We start from the raw sequence: 18547 nt of genomic DNA, 5'->3' as shown, positions 1-18547 counted from the left end.
CGAGCCTCTGCGCACGCGCAGACGTTCAACCAATCAGGTCTTTTATTTTGAAGTGATTGAATATGGCGCACAGCGAGAGCACATTATGACAATTGGAGGCTAAAATGTAGTTTAAGTTTACAAATGGACTCCAAAAGAAGTTGGTATATTATCAACGTATGATCCATGACTAATAACGCGCGTGAAAAGCTACCTGACTAACTCGCTTAGCTTGTGGAAAGCATTGAATTTCTGTCTAGATATTTCTTTATATATGCTCGATTGAGCTATATATGCGTTGTCTTTGTATACCTTTGTGTCGGTTTATTGCTTTGTTTTGCACATTTACCAACTCGTTAGAGTTGATGTAGTAATCAGGTCGCTCATTTATAAGCAGGTTTATAAGCTAGCTAGCTAACAAACAGCGCCTGCGTTCATGTGATGCTCAACATTAGCACCTGATTGAAGCTGAAAAGGTGGACGTGTTCGCGTTTGGACGTTTTTGGTGAAGATGACTGAGACTAGAGAAGAGCGTCGTTTCGCTGAAGTTTCCCGAGACTCCATCAAGCTGATGGCTGAGAGCGCCGGCGTGGAGCTGGCTGATGAGTTAGCCTCGATGCTCGCCGAGGACGTGTGTTACCGCCTCAGAGAGGCCGCACAGGTAAACCTCCACCCTAAACAACACCAGACCCTCATTTCACACATGTAGTTCGGCTAAATGAACACGATACTCGGGGAGAAAAGTGACTATATGAATTTCACTCCTTCTTCCATCAGAACAGCTCCCAGTTTATGAGACACGCCAAGAGACGAAAACTGACTGTCGAGGACTTCAACAGAGGACTGCGCTGGAGCAATACTGAGGTAAACTAACACCAAAACAGCTCTCAAACAATCTGAGCTTACATCTCAGTTTCTCTTTCAGTTCTTGGAAAACCTAGAAAAGAACATATTTTGTTGAAGTGTTTTAATGAAGTGCATAAAGCTCAGACATGAGTGCTTGGAGCCAGTGGATGCACTGTAAACAAAGTCGTCTTAGCCAGGGGGAATATCTTAAGTGTAGTCAGATTAATCTAGTATTTCCTGTTATAAGATTGCAATTAACCAAATATACGATTGTTAAACCTGTTCCTAGACATTATGACTCGTTTCAAGCGTTGCGTTTTCTTGTTCTATTGGCGGATTATTTTTCTAGAAAAAAATGATTAGCAGAAGGATCTGCCAACAGAACAAGACTTTTTCAAGTTTATATATATGTATATACACACACGTTTACATATAATGAGATGCACCGATACTAAATTTCTCAGCCGATATGCGATTATTCAGTGTTATCAGCCGATACCGATAGTTCTGCCTTTTATGCCTTCTTTTAAATTAATAATAATTAATTCCACAATTCTGAAGGAAATGCAAATAAAAACTTTATTCTCTCCATTTAAACAAGTTGTTTCACAGTAACTGGTCTCATTAACAGAAAATGCATTATTCAAATTAACATTAACACATGAACTAAATTCTAAGGTTAAAGTAAGATTTCTTAACTTATTGAATGTTATTAATTCATATTAACATTGACTGACTGAATTGTAAAAAACAAAAAAAACAACCCCTGTTAGTCTCACATTCACTCACTACAAACAAAATCATTTCTACTTCATCACTGAACATCAAACTGGTAATATATAATATCACCTTTTTATATATTAACATTAACTGGGTATGAAATATACTATTCTACAAATATATTTTTCTGTGCAATATATACCTCTTTGTCAACTCATCTTTTAAATCTTTCAACGGTGTACTGCTGCTCTAATTCAGTGCGAGCAGTGCGGCAAAAAAAAAAATGACTTGACGCCGAAACTCCCGCTTCACTGCTGCAGCGTCCGGTGTAAAATTTTATCAGTGCAGAGATTACAGAGATTACAAACTGCGGTTTTGTCATCATTCCACACAAGACATCATCTTTACCTCAGATATTTTATATTCAGGGTGTAATTATAATATTAGTTTTATATTTATGGCTCTATTAGCAGCCTTGTTTTGAAAAGAAAAGAAAAAACACCACCACTCTGCTTGGCACAATGATGAAGGTGAAATCACTCCAGAGATGAATAATTGCATCCACATAGACCTAACGCTCATCTGTCACCCACTGCCACTGGATCATCATTCCAACCCAGTTTTAACTGTATTGCAGCCTTGCACCTAATGTACAATGTTTTCTATATAATCCTAACCTTGATACAATTGCTCAAATTACTATAATTGTTTTGTTTCATGTATCTTTTCTTTCTCTCTTTGAGGTTGTTTGTGGTTATGGTGCCCAAGATGCCGTACCATTCCGGGCGCTGAAAGAGGGCGAGCTTTTCTTTGTTGAGGATCGGGAGGTGAACCTGGTCGAGTTGGCTCTTGCCACCAACATTCCCAAGGGCTGCGCTGAGACGACAGTGCGAGGTACAACGCTTTGACCATTCCCAGTTCGAAGATCATGCAGACTGTTTAGATTTGTGCTGACTGTGTTGTCTCTTTGACAGTGCATGTGTCTTATCTCGATGGAAAAGGAAATCTGGAACCTCAGGGCACAGGTGAAGCGCAGTTTTGGTTTTCTTCATAAGATTTCTTGAAGAAATACAGTCCAAACTGTTAAAGAATAGAGCATGGTTTACTGTGGCTAGTAACCGACTTGTCTTTCCTCCTCAGTTCCCAGTGCTGTGCAGTCTCTGTCGGATGACCTACTCAAGTATTACCAGCAGATCACTAGAGCCATATTAGGAGAGGATCCACATCTTATGAAGGTATGAGTTGTTGTCAGCATGAAGACTGATCAAAATAACTGCAGTGCTCTGATTAAAACCATCAGCGAACGTTTCCCTTTCGAAAACACCAGGTTGCTTTAATGGATCTTCAGTCCAACTCCAAGATTGCCGCTCTCCTGCCTTATTTTGTTTATGTCATCAGTGGGGTAGGTGATTTTCCTATTAAAATGTATTTGGTATAAAGTGCAAGACTTAAGGGGTATCTATGCAGGGCAGAAATTTGGATAGTATATTAATCTATATATTAGATTTTTTTTTATATGATATACACTCACTGGAACCCCTGTTCATCTGTTCATTCATGCAAATATCTAATCAGGATATCATGAGGCAGCAGCTCAGTGCATAAATGCATGTATGTCTGGGTCAAGAGCATTGGTTAATATTAAGATGAAACATCAGACTGGGGGGTAAAGTGACCTCAGTGACTTTGACGATGGCGGGGTTGTTGGTGCCAGAGAGGGCTGGTTTGAGTATTGAGTAAATGCTGATCTCCTGGAATTTTCACAGACAACCGTCTAAACTTTACACTAGAGAATGTTGTGATGGGGGGGGGGGGGGACGACAATGGTGAACCTTGTTAATAAGAGAGGTCAAAGGAGAATGGACAGACTGACAAGAATGGTACGGTATTTCATATAATCACTCTTTACAACAGTTGTGAACAGAAAAGCATCTCCGTATGCACAGTGTTACCCGGTTTTAGAATGGGGTTCCTAATAATTTGGTTGTTTAGTGTATATTCATTCACGTTGTGTGTATAAATGTTTTTCTGATCTAGTGGTCTTCCAAACATAATTGCAACATAATCAGATGTTTCCACTTACTAGTTGAAGCAAAAGCATGACGAAATAGAGACTAGGATTAGTCTTATTTATTTATTTTTTTTTTAAATCACTGAACCATCATGTATCCCCATTAGGTGAAGTCTGTAAGTCATGATCTGGATCAGCTGAACCGGCTGTTGCACATGGTGAAGAGTCTGGTTCAGAACCCATACCTGTATCTTGGCTCGTATGTGCGCAGTCTGGTCTCCAGCGTCATGTATTGCATCCTGGAGCCGCTTGCCGCCTCTATTAATCCACTCAATGACCACTGGACCCTGAGGGACTACGCTGCTCTGCTTCTCAGTCACATTTTCTGGTATATCATATACTGTTACTACCACATGCACATTATACATTTACACACACAGACTAGGGTAGTGTTTTCTGACAACGCATTGCCGGCCCCTAATCTTGAACTGTTCGTACCAGGAGCCAGTTCCAGCACCAAAATCCTACTGGTCTGGAACCAAAATCTGGTGAGGTCAAGGACTTGGTAGTGGTGTCATTTTGTTGCCATGACAACCAAGTGAGCAGCTGAAAGAGTGCAATAGAAAAAAAAAAAAAGAGGTCGGTGAGGGAACAAGTGTTTATAGCTGCTGCAACACAAAGGATCAACTTCTGCTTCACGTCAGGCCACATCACAAAATAATGTGTTCTCAAAAACGAAAGTGGAACACAATTGTAAAATGGTTTTGCTCTCAATCTGTGTGGAGTGAATTATTATGCTGTTGAATTTCCAGTCCAGCTTTTGGTAAAGTAAGTCAAATAATATTAAAGGTGAGCAGAACATTTTGGAAATGCACAAATATTCACAACCTCAATGAGTTATGAAGATGTGTGTGTATGAATACAGAGGCCAGTGCATTTTATCTTAATGTCTTGTATGGTATTTATATGTCTGCTTTGATTGTGAAGGCTTTTATGTGGGGTTTTTTTCGGTATTAGGACTCATGGTGATCTGGTGAGTGGACTGTACCGTCAGATTCTGTTGTCACTGCAGAAGGTCCTGTCAGACCCAGTGCGTCCTCTCTGCTCTCATTATGGAGCTGTGGTCGGCTTGCACGCTCTTGGCTGGAAGGTAACTTGCGCACGCACACATTCAGGCAGGTGTACTGCTCTGAGCTGTGCGTGTATACGAGTGTGTTTTGTTTTTTGCTCCAGGCTGTAGAGCGTGTGTTGTATCCCCACCTCCCTGCCTACTGGGCGAACCTGCAAGCCGTGCTGGACGATTACTCTGTCTCTAACGCGCAAGTAAAAGCAGATGGGCACAAAGTCTATGGAGCCATTCTTGTAAGTTTGGTCATTTTTATTCGGTTTCAGTTTGATCCAGGAATATGCATGGAATGGAATTTTTTAGTGGAATCTCTGTGCATATATTTTTATGTCAGTTTTGAATTCTGTAGTAAGAGCCCTGCATTACATATCACACTACGTGTTAACTATGGTATTGCAGATTGGTGTATTTGACATCAATTGGCTGGTGCTGTTTAGATTTCATGATTTTTTTTTTTCTTTTTCTTTTAAAATAGTCTCATAACAGTATTTCATAGAAAAACACATGGACTGACTTTTTTAATTTCCTTCAAATTTGATTGGAAATGTTAATTAACGGAGCACTTTATTAGGAACACCTGTACCCCTACCCATTCATGCGATTATCTAGTCAGCCGATGGTGTTGCTGCAGTGCAGCGCTTAAAATCTTGCATGTATGGGCCAGCACCTTCAGTTAATGTTCATATCAACCATCAGAATGGTGGGAAAAATGTGATCTCAGTGATTGACAGTGGCTTGATTGTTGGTGCCAGACAGGCTGGTTTGAGTGTTTCTATAACTGCTGACCTCCTGGGATTTTCACACACAACAATAGAACGAGAGATTCACAGCATGAAAGTACACCTGAAAAATCTGCAGGAATTGCGTGGTGCAATCATGTCAACATGAACCAGAATCTCAAAGGAATGTTTCCAACGTCTTGTGGAGTCCATGCCACGAAGTCTTGAGGCTGTTTTGGCCCTATACACTATTAGTGTAGTGTTCCTAATAAAGTGCTCAGTGAGTGTAACTTGTAATGTCTTAAACTGACACTAGTCTACCTCATAGGCTTCGTTTATGAGACGCCTCTTTTGTACTTCCTGAAACTATACAACAATCTTCCTGTCCACCAGGTGGCGGTGGAGCGTCTGCTAAAAATGAAAGCCCTGAGTTTGACTGCAGAAGGGGGTCCTGCTGCTCTTCGGAGTTCTGCGGGAGGAGGGATGTGCTTTAGAGAGAGCTCTCCAGGACTCAGTCCCCCTCCTGAAGCCCTGTCTGAAGCCCCTCTGGGTATCGCAAGCCACTTGCAGGCAGCTGGAACAGGATGCCAGTGGGAAGAGTGGACCCCTGTCTCCCTGCCTGCCATGTACTGTGAGCTCTACTCCTTCTTTGGAGACAGCTTGGCTGTGCGTTTTAGCACAGGTCCTGCTTTAGGCAGTGCACCAGCTGCAGCTCCAGTGCAACCTTCTGATGCCAGGAAAGAGTCAGGGAGTGGCGCAGGCAGCATGGAGAGCACACGCAAGATGCCACAGCTCACTGCGAACATGAACCTCAGCCCCAGACCAGATGGAAGCCCACGTACTGAGACGGTACCACCTACTCTGGGTGCTACTGGGAGGTACGTACAGGCCAAGGTCTAACACGGGAGCAAATGGGGCCACATCAATAAATCTGAAACATTGAATGTGATTGCTTTATACAGTTTGATCTGTTATTTGAAATATAGGGTGTGATTTTTTTTTTTTGTCCCGTATTAACATGCATTAGTTCTTAAAATGGGGTGTAGGGGCCCCAAGGGTCTGCTATTTTACATTTTTTATTTTTATTTTAAACCGTGGTGGAAAGGTTACATAACAGAAACATGCCAATAACAATTATTATAATTATTAACATGTCAATGTGTAAGTGGAATGTTTAAGAATTAAAAGCTCTGTGGCTTCAATAAATATCCAAAATGTTATTGTACACACTTACATAATGAAACTAATATTTGAGTAGTTGGATTATGTTAAGATAAATCCGAGTAGGTCAGTGGATATTTTCTTTTTACAGTCACAGAGTCCAAGGCTACAAAAGTTTGCGAAACCCTACATTAGATTAATTGCATTTTATAAATTAAAATGTGCTCCCATTCAAGCAAAATTGGATATTTATTCTCGTAGTTATACTATATTATATTTATGATTAATAAACAACTATCTTACTTTTGATTATATAATTATACAATACATTTGGCAGGGATGGTTATTGATGGTGGAATTTAGAAGTAGTGTTTAGGAGTGCTGGTATTTGTATATACTTGTATATTAACGAAAGCAAAAAGGGTGTAATGTCTAGGTAGTAAGGTAGTTTATTTAATACAGAAAATCACATTTAGTTTTCTGTATATTCATAGTTATAGTGTGCGTGTTTGACTTCAAGGAAACAAAGATGTCTGGCGGACAAATTATCGAGTGCTCTTTTTGCTTTGGACATACAGGTCTCTGGCCCGCTCTTCCTCCTCATCCGCAGTCCCTCGTTCCAGGTCCTCCTCCCGTCCTGGGCGTTCTGCCAGCCAATCCAGAGACATCTTCCCAAAAGCTCGCTTCCTGCCTTCCCAGGTGGGGCCTCCGGCCTTCTCCTTTTTGATCGGTGGGAGACAGATGGGCCGGAGATGCCAGGGACGACGTTTCCAGACGAGCTTCACTCCAACTCCATCCGTCAGCTCCCTTCCTCCACGGGCCTATGCCCACAAACTTCCAGTTATCGGGAGAGTGAGCAAACCAGTGAGACGCTGGACGTGCTCTCATTATTCGCTGTATCTGCCTCTTTAAGGCACACAGAGACACTGGGTTGAGTTGGCCTGTTGTATGGTGGAACCAGCTACCGTAGCTTCCTCATGAACTTCCTCTTGAACTCTTTAAAGCGTTAGATTTAGAAAGAACAGCTGCAGAACTGTTCTTAGGCTGACCACAATCATATTTTTCTCAATACACACCATGAACTAATACCACCATTTAGATTTATGTGGGGAAATACTGCTTTTGTCAATAGTCTTTCAAGACGTTATATAATGTAAGTGGAAATATTGTTAAATAAAGCCGAGCACACCGGGAGGCTGTCTATTTTGTCTCGTTCTTGAACATGGGATTTATAAAAGATGTATTTTCTTTCCATTGTTCTGTCTATATCATGGTGCACTATCTATTGCACAATTATTGTAACAACCTGCACTGAAAAGATGAACTCCAATAATGCTTTAGTGTTCTTCGGTTGCTCCGAACCCTAAAACAGAATATTTCAGAACGAGTTTTTAAAAGCTGATCCCTTTAGAAAGCCAAGAAGTCCTTTAAAAAACTTTGCTTTAATAATGGTTTAATATTTCTTATTTCATTTATAGTGGATATACAGCATGAAGTCTAATGTAGAGGAATTTTTTATGTACGCAGTGGTGTAAGATTCTTGAACATGTTACGGCTGAGGGACGTTCTGTAATCCTGATCTTCTACCTGCTGCCGAGTTCATTAACTATTCAACACCTTGCTGAGAGCTGTAGACTGGATTTGGTTACATTCATAACAGAGCAGTATTAAGCCTGTTCTTGATCGGGTCGGGTTATGGGTCAAAACATGGAATCTGTGCTGACTTTTTGCCGAAGTTACTCTTTCACCTTTTTGCTTCTCTGTTACTTCCTCTACATGATTATCGGTGCAGTTATTTTCATGGTGCTTGAGCAACCTGAACAGGATGCGCTTGTTGCTGAAGTACATGAACGTCGGAGGAGGTTTTTAGAGGACAACCAGTGTGTGAAAGAAAGTAGTTTGGATGGTTTACTGAAGAAGGTGCTTTTTGCTGGAAAACGTGGGGTAACTGTAAAGGCAGACAGTGACGAGTATAACTTTGACTTCACTTCATCGCTGTTTTTTGTCATAACTTTTCTCACGACTACAGGTGAGCCACAGACTACAAAACAAATCTCAAAATTGTCATTTATTATAAGAAAATTTCTAGACACTTTCTCATTATTTTGAGATACCTAGTCATAATTTTCTAGAAACCTTGTTTTAACATTTTTTCCCCTTTAATTGATGAACAGGATTAATGTTCTAGTGATGCGGGTAGTTGTGCAAAGAATGGTTATATTTGAGCCACTATTGGAAGCTACTAGAACTTTTCCTAACATCCACAGGTTCATATGGTCAGGACTTGTGCACAGTGAGACAGGCTCCTGGCTGTAAATTTTCAATGCCCATCATTTATTTTTAAACGTATAATATGCAATGCATTTCAAAGAACATTAAATTCCATTACTGCATTACTGTTCAGAGCCTCTCTTAGCAAAGCTAACATTTCTAAAACAGTTGTTATATACACAGTTGTTATATATTACATATATAATTTTTTCTAAATCCAAAATGAGATCCAGAATATGTGTAGATTGTGGTAAACAAACTGTGTAAGGAGAAAGACTTGCCTACAGTATATAAACAGGATCTATTGCAAGAAATGGTTTGAGTCTGGAGGGACGCACACCTAGGTGATTTTTTTTAATGGCCTCAGGATGTCTGTTCTTGATGGATTTTTGGATGAATAGCATCCATCCATCCATCCATTTTACATCCATCCATATTCCAACCATCCATATTCTGTCCATCCATCCATTTTCCACTCATCCATTTTCCATCCATCCATATTCCATCCATCCATCCATTTTCCATCCATCCATTTTCCATCCATCCATCTATTTTCTATCCAACTATCCATCCACCCATCCATCCATATTCCACCCATCCATTTTCTTATGCTTATCCGGGTCCAAGCCACAGGACCAACAGTGTAAACTAAAGTCAATAAACACACCACAGCTGTAAACATATAGAAGTGACAGGAGATGATAGCAGACTAACCCCCAGCTTTGGAAAAAAGGTGACCTGGAACTCTGACCCTAGTCACAAGCTGTTACACTGACAGCTCCAATGTGTATGTGTGTATGAGGCGAAAAGGAACAATGGCCATATCCATCCATTCATTTTCTGTACCGCTTATCCTACACAGGGTCACAGGGAGCCTGGAGCCTATCACAGGGAACTCGGGGCACAAGTGGGGGACATCCCATCACAATCACTCACGTCCAAAGCACAGGAAGAACATGCAAACTCCGCACACACAGGACAGAGGCAGGATTCAAACCCCTAACCCTGGAGGTGCGAAGCCAAGCTGGCTATACGACAACAATACTTATAGCAGACAATAATACTTATAGCACATACTATGTCACATCATGACTTTTGGTTTCTGCACGTGGGCGCACGAGCATAAAAAGGAACCCAGGTGTTTCTCACCACACCAGAGGTTATGGGTTAAACAGAAGACTTAAAGCAGCACCAGCCTCCTCCAGATCCTTGTCCCCTTCCCACAGTGTATGGTTAGCAAGCCCTGTCTTCAGGTGGGCTGGATAACTTGAGGACACTTTGTGGCAAGTTTTTAATACCTTTTTTCCATAGCGTTATTATAGTGTTACTTGTTACTGTTACGTGTTATACGTTCACTTATACTGTGAAACATTTATAAGTGATATATTTTAGCTAGAACTTTATCACATAAATTTAATAGCCAGCTGTCAAAATGAAACATTATCTGTGAAGAACAGTAGTTTTTTTTTTTTTAGCACTGTAGAAACAGCTGAGAGTAGTGTCTCCTTACATTTTTGTCATTTATTGTTTATATTTAATGGATTTAACAGAAAGCTCAGTAGAAGTCATTTGTCTTCTTGGTAGTGCATGGTGAGTAAGCACATCCTGTTTTCCTCAGTTAACACTTTTAGAAAAGAATCACTTTGGAATGTTATGGGGTCCCTAATATATGATGAGTTGTGAGGATACTTTGATTTTAAACACCATTATTCAACTGACAAATCAGAACTCCGTATTAGTATATCACTGTATGGCTATTCAAATGATTACCCCTTCGAATATAGAGTATTATAAAAAATTCATAAACTTCTTTTAGTGTGATGCCATTGTATATATGTATCTGTTAACTACAAATGTTCATTCTTAGCACTTAAAATCATTTGCTAACAGTTCTGTTGTGCACGTTCAGGTTATGGTACCACTGTTCCATTGTCAGATGAGGGCCGAGTGTTTTGTATGCTTTACTGTGTCTTCGGTATTCCTCTCACCTTCCTCCTGCTCTCGTCCGTCACCCATGCCCTGGTGCCCAGAGTGAGTCGTGCTCCCATACGCCACCTTCACATCTACTGGGGTCTGTCTCGCAGCAAGGCTGCCCTAATTTACTGCGGGATATTAGCAGTGTGCACAGCGGCACTGTTTTTCCTGCTGCCTGCTGCCAGTCTCTGTCTGTTGGAGGAAGACTGGAGCTTTCTAGAGTCTTTCTACTTTTGCTTCATTTCGCTCAGTACCATCGGGTTGGGAGATTATCTGCCTGGACAGATGCACAGCCGGGCTGCGCGGCAAGCACTGGAATTCGCCACCTCCTGTGAGTTCAGGAGTTATTGTTCAGTAGTTATGGTTTTATTCTAACCCTTGTCAAGTAAGCTCTCAGTTTGTCTTGGTTTATTTCCTGACACCCAAAATATATTGCCATGGTTTACTGTTTTAGTGGTGTATTTACTCTGAGAACAGTTACTTCTGGACTAGGCTTAGTGTGTGTGCACAGTTGAGGTCATAAGTGTACATACGCCTTGCAGAATCTGCAAAATGTTAACAAATTTAAAAAAAAATTGTATTTTTTAAATTTATTTTTTATGTAATACTGCCCAGAAGAAGCTATTTCACATTACAGTAATTGTTTACAATCATTTTTATTATTTTGTCTTCTGGGAAACATGTAAATATATTATGTAGCTCCTGAAGGGCAGTACTAAAGGAAAACAAATATGATCGTTAAACAAAATAATAAAAGTTGACATCCCCCTGGCTCTTAATGTATCATGTTGCCTTCTTGAGCATCAGTGAATGTTTGCACCTTTTTTTTGTGATAGTTGTGTACGAGTCTCTCAGTTGTCCTCAGTGTGAAAAGATGGATCTCAACATCATATAGTTGCTGTTGGAAAGGGGTCAAATATGCAGAAGATGCTGGAAAAGTAAAGAATGTGCAGGACCTGGAGGATTTTTCTGAAGAACAGTGGGTAGTTTAACTGCTCAGGATAAACAAGGGACTCATGAACAACTATCACAAAACATAAACACAGTCACTGATCATCCACAATATTAAGAATCAAACGTATGTAAACTTTTGCACTGGTTCATTTGTGTAAATTCAGTTATTATTGTGACTTATGGACTATATGTAAACATCTGTTATGTGAAATAGCTTATTCAGGGCAGGACTAAATAAACACAAAATGCAATTTTTATGATATTTTTTTAAATGACTAACATTCTGCAAGGCGTATGTAAACTTATGACCTCAACTGTATATTTAGTCAGTTGTCTGTTTATAGATAGTGGCGATCCCACATGTAGCCCAAACTTCAGTAATTATGTAATTCATGACATAAGATAGTCCACTTGGTTTTTGAAGGATGTCTGCATTAGTACATATGGATGTGAAATACAGTTGGAACTAGTCCAATCATGTAACAAAGGAAGACTTTAAGATTATGCATAAGTGCTTGTTATGTTCAACAAGAATTTTATTTAGATCTTTATGCACCACAATTCATTATTTGCACAAATGTAGACCACCTTGTATACTGATTAACGTCTTAATGTAGACATCTTCAAAACCTTATAAAACATACCGTCAGGTCCATAAGTATTTGGACAGCTATGCAATTTTTGTCATTGTGCCTCTGTACACCACCACAATGGATTCGAAATGATGCAATCGAGATGCGATTGAAGTGTACACCTTCCGCTTTAATTCAAGGGGTTTAATAAAAATATTGCATTAACCGTTTAGTAATTACAGCTATTTTTTTTTTTTTTGCAGAGTCCCTCCATTTTCACAGGCTCAAAAGTAATTGGACTAACATGATCATAAATATTAAGATTATTTTTCATACTTGGATGCAAATCCTTTGCAGTCAAAATTTTTGTTAAACCCCTTTGAATTAAAACTGAAAGTCTACACTTCAATCACATCTCGATTGCTTCATTTCAAATCCATTGTGGTGGTGTACAGAGGCAAAATGACGAAAAGTTTGTCACTGTGCAAATACTTATGGCCCTTACTGTATATAACTTCTATAATTTTGTTAAGACGCATCTTCTCCTCAGGTTACTTGATACTCGGTCTTGTTGTCTTGCTGGTCGTTATGGAGAGCTTCTGGAAGCTTCAGCAAGTGCAGGCCTTGGTGCGTCTCTTTGTTGGGTCTACAGCAGCGTCACTAAAAGAAGATGATCTTGAGGAGCTAGTGCTCGGTGAATGGCCAGACAGCCATGATATTCCAACAGCGGCTGTTCAGTTTAGACCCCCTATCTCCATCATCTCACACCGCATGTCTGACTCACCAGCATCCCCTTCTGTGGAGGATGCATGTACATCATTTACAGCAAAAGCGGCAACTTATAAGAAGACCGTGTGTCCGCAACATCAGCCAGACACTGATCCAGACCCAGCTGATCAAAACAACTGATTACCAAAATCAAATGTCTTTAAACACGGTCACTAAATTTATATACACAAGAAAGAAGTGACAGAGCAAATGTTTCTCGTTCCAGGGATTTAAACCAAAGCCTTCCTGATGCGCCACTGACACTTTGATCATCTCAAGGATTTATTTTAATTGAAAAATGTTGCACAGTGTTGCCAGTGTTTGAGATTATACAGGAATTTCCTGTATAAGGAATTTTTCCTGGAATTAATTTTGTCTGCATCAAGATCAGTTCCCCAAATTGTTAAAGAAAATACTTTTCTTTGTACTTTATTTTCCATTTATAGTTTCAATCCCATTATGAGCACAAACAATAGAGACCTTGACTACGTTCTTCAATACATTAATGTTAAATTAACTGCATTTTATACAGATGTCCAGAGTAAACTTGTAACATGTTCCAGTATTTTCTTTTAGTGTTTAGAGAAGTTCTGTAGTTAGTCATTTCAGAACTTTGTCTTTGTGCTTAAGGCTGTAAGAGTTCAACTCCAGTACATTAGAGGCAGCAATGTGGCATGATTTATTTTCTATCCAACAATCACTAAACAATTGGTACAAAATTGGTAGGCAGTTAAAGGCCCAAGCAATGACGCTTGCTAGGGTTGTGAGACACCAAAACCACCTTAGCAAGCTTAGAAGCTTAGAGTGAATAACAATGGTTTATAACAGCGGTTTATACAAAGCTCATAGACTCTGTGGTTTATAAAAACAGCAACACTCTAGCAAGAGTATCATTAGTTCATTGTCATTTTGCAGAGCCCTGCTGCACCATGTTGTTTTCCCTGTAATGGACTAAAACTCACTTTAAAACTCTTTAAATAAACAAATTGATGTGTTTTGCTGTACCTTTGTAAAGTATGCCATTCTTTCACCTTTTTATTCCATAATCTTTTTTTCCTTGAGTTTTCCGAGTTGGAAAACTCTCAGCCACTAGATGGAAGCCTGTTCACAGTGTTCATGCTAATGCAAATCATTAACCTATAAAAGCCATCCATAAAATGGGACATTTTAAAAGATGTTACATATTACAGAAAATTTAATATAAAAAAAACCCCCACCAAATGCCATTTAGATCACTTGTATGAGGCGAGAAGAAGAAAGGGAATGATGGCTTATTCCCATGTGCAGATGCTTATACAATAATTATTAGGCTCTTCCTTTTAGTTATGAAATATAGTAGATGCCTCACATCCTGATAGTTTACCTCATATTGTGGTGCTTCATGTTGAGGCTTCGTGTGTTGAGCCTCATCACGTTGCCCTTGAGTGACACGATAGATTGTAGGCCAGGGGGTGTGTGTGTGTGTGTGTGTCTGTGTGTATGTGTGAGAGAGAGAGGAGAGACTGCATGGTGACTCAGAGTCTGTGCCCAGCACCGATGGCACTGCTGTGACTCATCCAGCCTGACATAAGTACTCCTGCCTGCGTAATGAACAGATGAGATCACACACTCCTAAACTGGCATACGGACAGTTAGGTCCGTCCCCTGGAAAGCCCATGGACTCAACAGTGAAGGTTGTCTGGAAGTTCTTTTCATTTTTGTTTGGGATTAAGTTTAGGATTGTTTTAACTGTATGCTTTGATGATATCAAGGTCACCTTTTGTCTTCCTTCACTCATTCATCCCTAAGTATCTTTAAGCTTAAGGGGGTAATTAGGGATCTAAATACACACAGATGTTCACAATCTTTAAGCAGTTAAAAGCAGCAGAGCGGTGCAGTGGGTTGCAATGCCGCCTCACAGCTCCAGAGTCCTGGCCTCGATCCTGAGCTCTGATTACCTACCGTCTATTCACACGAGTTTCCTGTGGGTTCTCTGGTTTCCTCCCAGCGTCCAAAAACATGCAGGTACATGGATTAGCTATGCTAAATTGCCCTACGTTAGAATTATTGTCTGAAGGTGTGTTTGTACAGAGTGCCATGCAATGAACTCCCTTCCCATTTGGGGTGAATTCTCCTGCCTCATGCCCAGTGTTACTTTGGATCCCGGATAAAGTGGTTACTGAAGAAGAAAGAATAATCAATTAATATTAATACTCACCATATATACACTTTTTAGAATTGTTTTGTTAGATAAGAAAATCCATCCACCTATCCATATATTTTGTTTACCGCGTATCCTATACAGGGTCATCGGGAACCTGGAGCCTATCCCAGGGGACTTGGGGAACAAGGCGGGGGACACCCTGGATGGGGTGCCAACCCATTGCAGGATACAATCGCACACCCATTCACACACTATGGACTATTTGGAAATGCCAATCAGCCTTTGTTTTTGAACTGAGGGGAGTCCCGGAAGAAACCCCTGAAGCACAGGGAGAACATGCACACAGGACGGAGGCAGGAATCGAACCTCCAACCCTGGAGGCACGAGTCAAACATGCTAACCACTAAGCCAACCTGCCCCCCAGATAAGAAAACCCTTTGTGTAAATTCCACAGAAGGAGCTTAAAAAAGATCTCCGTGAGACGGCTGATACACAAAATAATTGAAAACCGCCCCTGACTCTATAATGCATGTTTTCCTCATTCCTGAATGGAAGTACACATTGTCCATTCTAGGGATTTGACAGCAGGGACATTACTGGCCTCGTGATCCTGTTATGAACAACTGTCGGTCATGAGGGAATGTCCTAGAACGGGTGAAGCATCTCATTAATGCCTTCTTAGCTGGAAGGGGTTTTTCCCAGCTTGACTACATGCTGTAGTTTAATTAATGTTAGACACATATATTATCTTGGATATACACATACATTGTTACTGTGGAGATATGGGTGATCCTGTTAACATCTGACAGTCGACCCCCTGTCATTTTGATGGACTGTTAGCAGGTGCTCCTGTAATGCATGTCTATATTTATCAAGGTGGCCTAAATGCAAGCGCTGATCTTTCAGGGTTGATGCAACACCACCACAACACCAGAAGTACTTTTCCACTCTTTAACATAAGATAATGTTTTTTTTTCTTTCTAAGAGATACCACCTTTGTAGTTTGAGACAAATTTGAATGTTTAGTGTATTTTTTTTTTATGGATGCAGAATTTCTTTTGCCTCACCAGAGTTGCCCCCATTTTATTCTCAGGATATGAGATAAAAGGTGAACATTCCATGCATAGATTAAACCTTACTTGAATGTGATACCGTAAATAGCTTTATAAATAGCTAGTATATGGTGGAACATAATATAGTCCTTCCAGGAGTAGGGTGAAGCAGACTCTTTTTTTGGGGGGGTAAATCAATGTCCTATTAAATTCAGCTTTTTTGCATTGTGTGCTTTTTTTTTTTTTTTTAATTATTCATTTGTATTTTATTTCTGAGTTTTTGAAATGACATTGGACTTATGCATCAAGTTGGCAAAACACAGCCATTTTTTGTTTGATAAAACCTTATACAAAATCTGCATGTTTCTAGTGAGTTTTACATAATGTTATTATATACACTTACAGTGTCGAAAAGCATGTTAAAACAAAATGGCGGGGGAAAAAAAAAGCTAACAACTGACCTTCATAATCACTGGTCAGGTGAGTCCTCTATTAGTATATTTCCTGATGGTCGTTTTAAGTAAATCATGCATCCTGTAGAAAAGCAGGAAATGCTAGGCCATGCACACTGTCAACTCAGAGGAAGTTAACTGCTGGGAAAAGTGACATTTCACCTCAACATGACCACTGGATCATTCATCCTTTCTCATTCATCGTTTCTCTTTCGCTCTTACACCCGCTATATTATGTTATTCTTGGCTCAGGGAATTTACCTACTTTAACTCTTTTTATATTACTCTAAACAGATTATAGGTCAATCAAACATGTCTATATTTTTAATGTCACATAATTGGATCCTGTGATACTTATTTAATTTGAAAACAGATGTGTTATTATATTTAAAACAGACATTGAGTCCTGTCTTGATGTGGCTTATCAAAGTAAATAAGTAGGACTGGAAGAAATGTCTAATTCATGTATGAAATACCACACAGTAATTCTCTTAAAGAAGGAATGACATATTTCCTTGGATGTTTTGGTGGTTATTGGGCAACATCCAGCGGAAGATCTTTGATGAACAGCAAAGGACAGATGATCCTGTGAAAAGCACACTGTGGTCTGTAAGTCATCTCCCAGGAGAACCTTGGTATGAAAAATGGTTTATATCAATACAGTTCCAGGTTGAAATAAATATATAACAGTGAAGCACTGAAATTCTTTAGAATGAACATGGGGTTTTTATTTTGGAAATTGACATTTTAAGACCATTTCCTTGTTACCTAAAATAGCTGGGAAACAGGACTATGGAGCAGTGCTTTATTTTCTCATCCACATCCAGCTGTGTCCCATAGCTTCTGGCAAACAGGCTTTATTTCACCAGGGAACAGCTGGAAAAATCACGTTTTCTAGTAAGTTGGCTAATCTCGACTGAAGAAAACTGTCCATTTGATTTTATTATTCATTTGAAATTGCACTTGAACATATCACATTTCACATTCTGAATGTGACATAAATGTATATGTAATAACACTGTTAAAAGCTTCTTCTATTGAAGAAATTCAACAATTATTTATTTTGGCCCACTGGCTGATCGCAGATATACAGAATAAAGATATATAATGTAAAAACCTTTTATGATTCTGAGGTTCTTATGATTTTCTCCTCACAGTGAATGACCCTATATCAGGCTACTCATATATCTGTATATTCTGATGCATGACTTCTCTGACCAAATATTTTATGTTGCTACTAATGATGAATGATTGAATGATGAGCTGACCTTAATCATGATATATGATATGGTCAAAAGTATGTGCACACCTGAGCATAACAGCCATATGTTGGTCTTCCCTAAACTGTTGCCACAAAGTTGGAAGCACACATAGAATGTCTTTGTATGCTGTAGCTTTACAATTTCCCTTCACTGGAACTAAGAAGTCCAAACCTGTTCCAACATGACAGTGCCCCTGTGCGAGCTCCACGAAGACATGGTTTAAGAAGGTTGAAATGGAAGAACTCAAGTGGCCTGCACAGAGCCCTGACCTCAACCCCACTGAACACATTTGGGCTGTATTGGAACACCAATTGCACCCCAGACCCCCTCACCAAACATCATTGCCTGACCTCACTAATGCTCTGATTGCTGAATGAGCATTGATCCCCAGAGCCATCCACCAAAATCTACTGGAGAGCCTTCCCAGAAGAGTGAAAGTTATTATAACAGCAAAGGGGGACTAAATCCATATGGTTTCTGGTTGGGATGTTCAACAAGCACATAAAGGTGTGATGGTTAGCTGTCCACAAACCTTTG

General features: G+C 39.8%; 2 protein-coding genes across 2 annotated transcripts; both read left to right on the top strand.

Annotated features, from left to right (window-relative positions):
* The first annotated feature begins 42 nt into the window (after positions 1–42).
* On the top strand, positions 43–7773 carry taf6l (TAF6-like RNA polymerase II, p300/CBP-associated factor (PCAF)-associated factor). The gene is made up of 11 exons (XM_053628824.1): positions 43–640; positions 757–843; positions 2289–2439; positions 2520–2570; positions 2686–2780; positions 2873–2947; positions 3724–3944; positions 4574–4706; positions 4790–4918; positions 5795–6279; positions 7141–7773. The coding sequence occupies exons 1-11, from the start codon at positions 491–493 to the stop codon at positions 7472–7474; spliced, it is 1911 nt and encodes a 636-aa protein (XP_053484799.1). The 5' UTR covers positions 43–490; the 3' UTR covers positions 7475–7773.
* A 304-nt stretch (positions 7774–8077) lies between these two features.
* On the top strand, positions 8078–13974 carry kcnk7 (potassium channel, subfamily K, member 7). Its single transcript, XM_053628825.1, has 3 exons — positions 8078–8591; positions 10743–11138; positions 12884–13974. The coding sequence occupies exons 1-3, from the start codon at positions 8258–8260 to the stop codon at positions 13240–13242; spliced, it is 1089 nt and encodes a 362-aa protein (XP_053484800.1). The 5' UTR covers positions 8078–8257; the 3' UTR covers positions 13243–13974.
* The last annotated feature ends 4573 nt before the right edge of the window (positions 13975–18547 follow it).

Source organism: Ictalurus furcatus, chromosome 7, assembly GCF_023375685.1.
Source record: "Ictalurus furcatus strain D&B chromosome 7, Billie_1.0, whole genome shotgun sequence".
Classification (NCBI taxonomy): domain Eukaryota; kingdom Metazoa; phylum Chordata; class Actinopteri; order Siluriformes; family Ictaluridae; genus Ictalurus; species Ictalurus furcatus.
The sequence above is the reverse complement of the archived record's forward strand: the minus strand, read 5'-3'. Positions and strand labels throughout refer to the sequence as shown.

Bases quoted from the DNA above. Each gene is read 5' to 3' on its own strand.
- taf6l (XM_053628824.1), top strand. From the start codon at position 491: ATGACTGAGACTAGAGAAGAGCGTCGTTTCGCTGAAGTTTCCCGAGAC. The intron at 2,948-3,723 runs GTAGGTGATTTT...TATCCCCATTAG, and splicing joins TTGTTTATGTCATCAGTGGG to GTGAAGTCTGTAAGTCATGA. The intron at 4,707-4,789 runs GTAACTTGCGCA...TTTTTGCTCCAG, and splicing joins TGCACGCTCTTGGCTGGAAG to GCTGTAGAGCGTGTGTTGTA.
- kcnk7 (XM_053628825.1), top strand. From the start codon at position 8,258: ATGGGTCAAAACATGGAATCTGTGCTGACTTTTTGCCGAAGTTACTCT. The intron at 8,592-10,742 runs GTGAGCCACAGA...GTGCACGTTCAG, and splicing joins AACTTTTCTCACGACTACAG to GTTATGGTACCACTGTTCCA. The intron at 11,139-12,883 runs GTGAGTTCAGGA...TCTTCTCCTCAG, and splicing joins ACTGGAATTCGCCACCTCCT to GTTACTTGATACTCGGTCTT.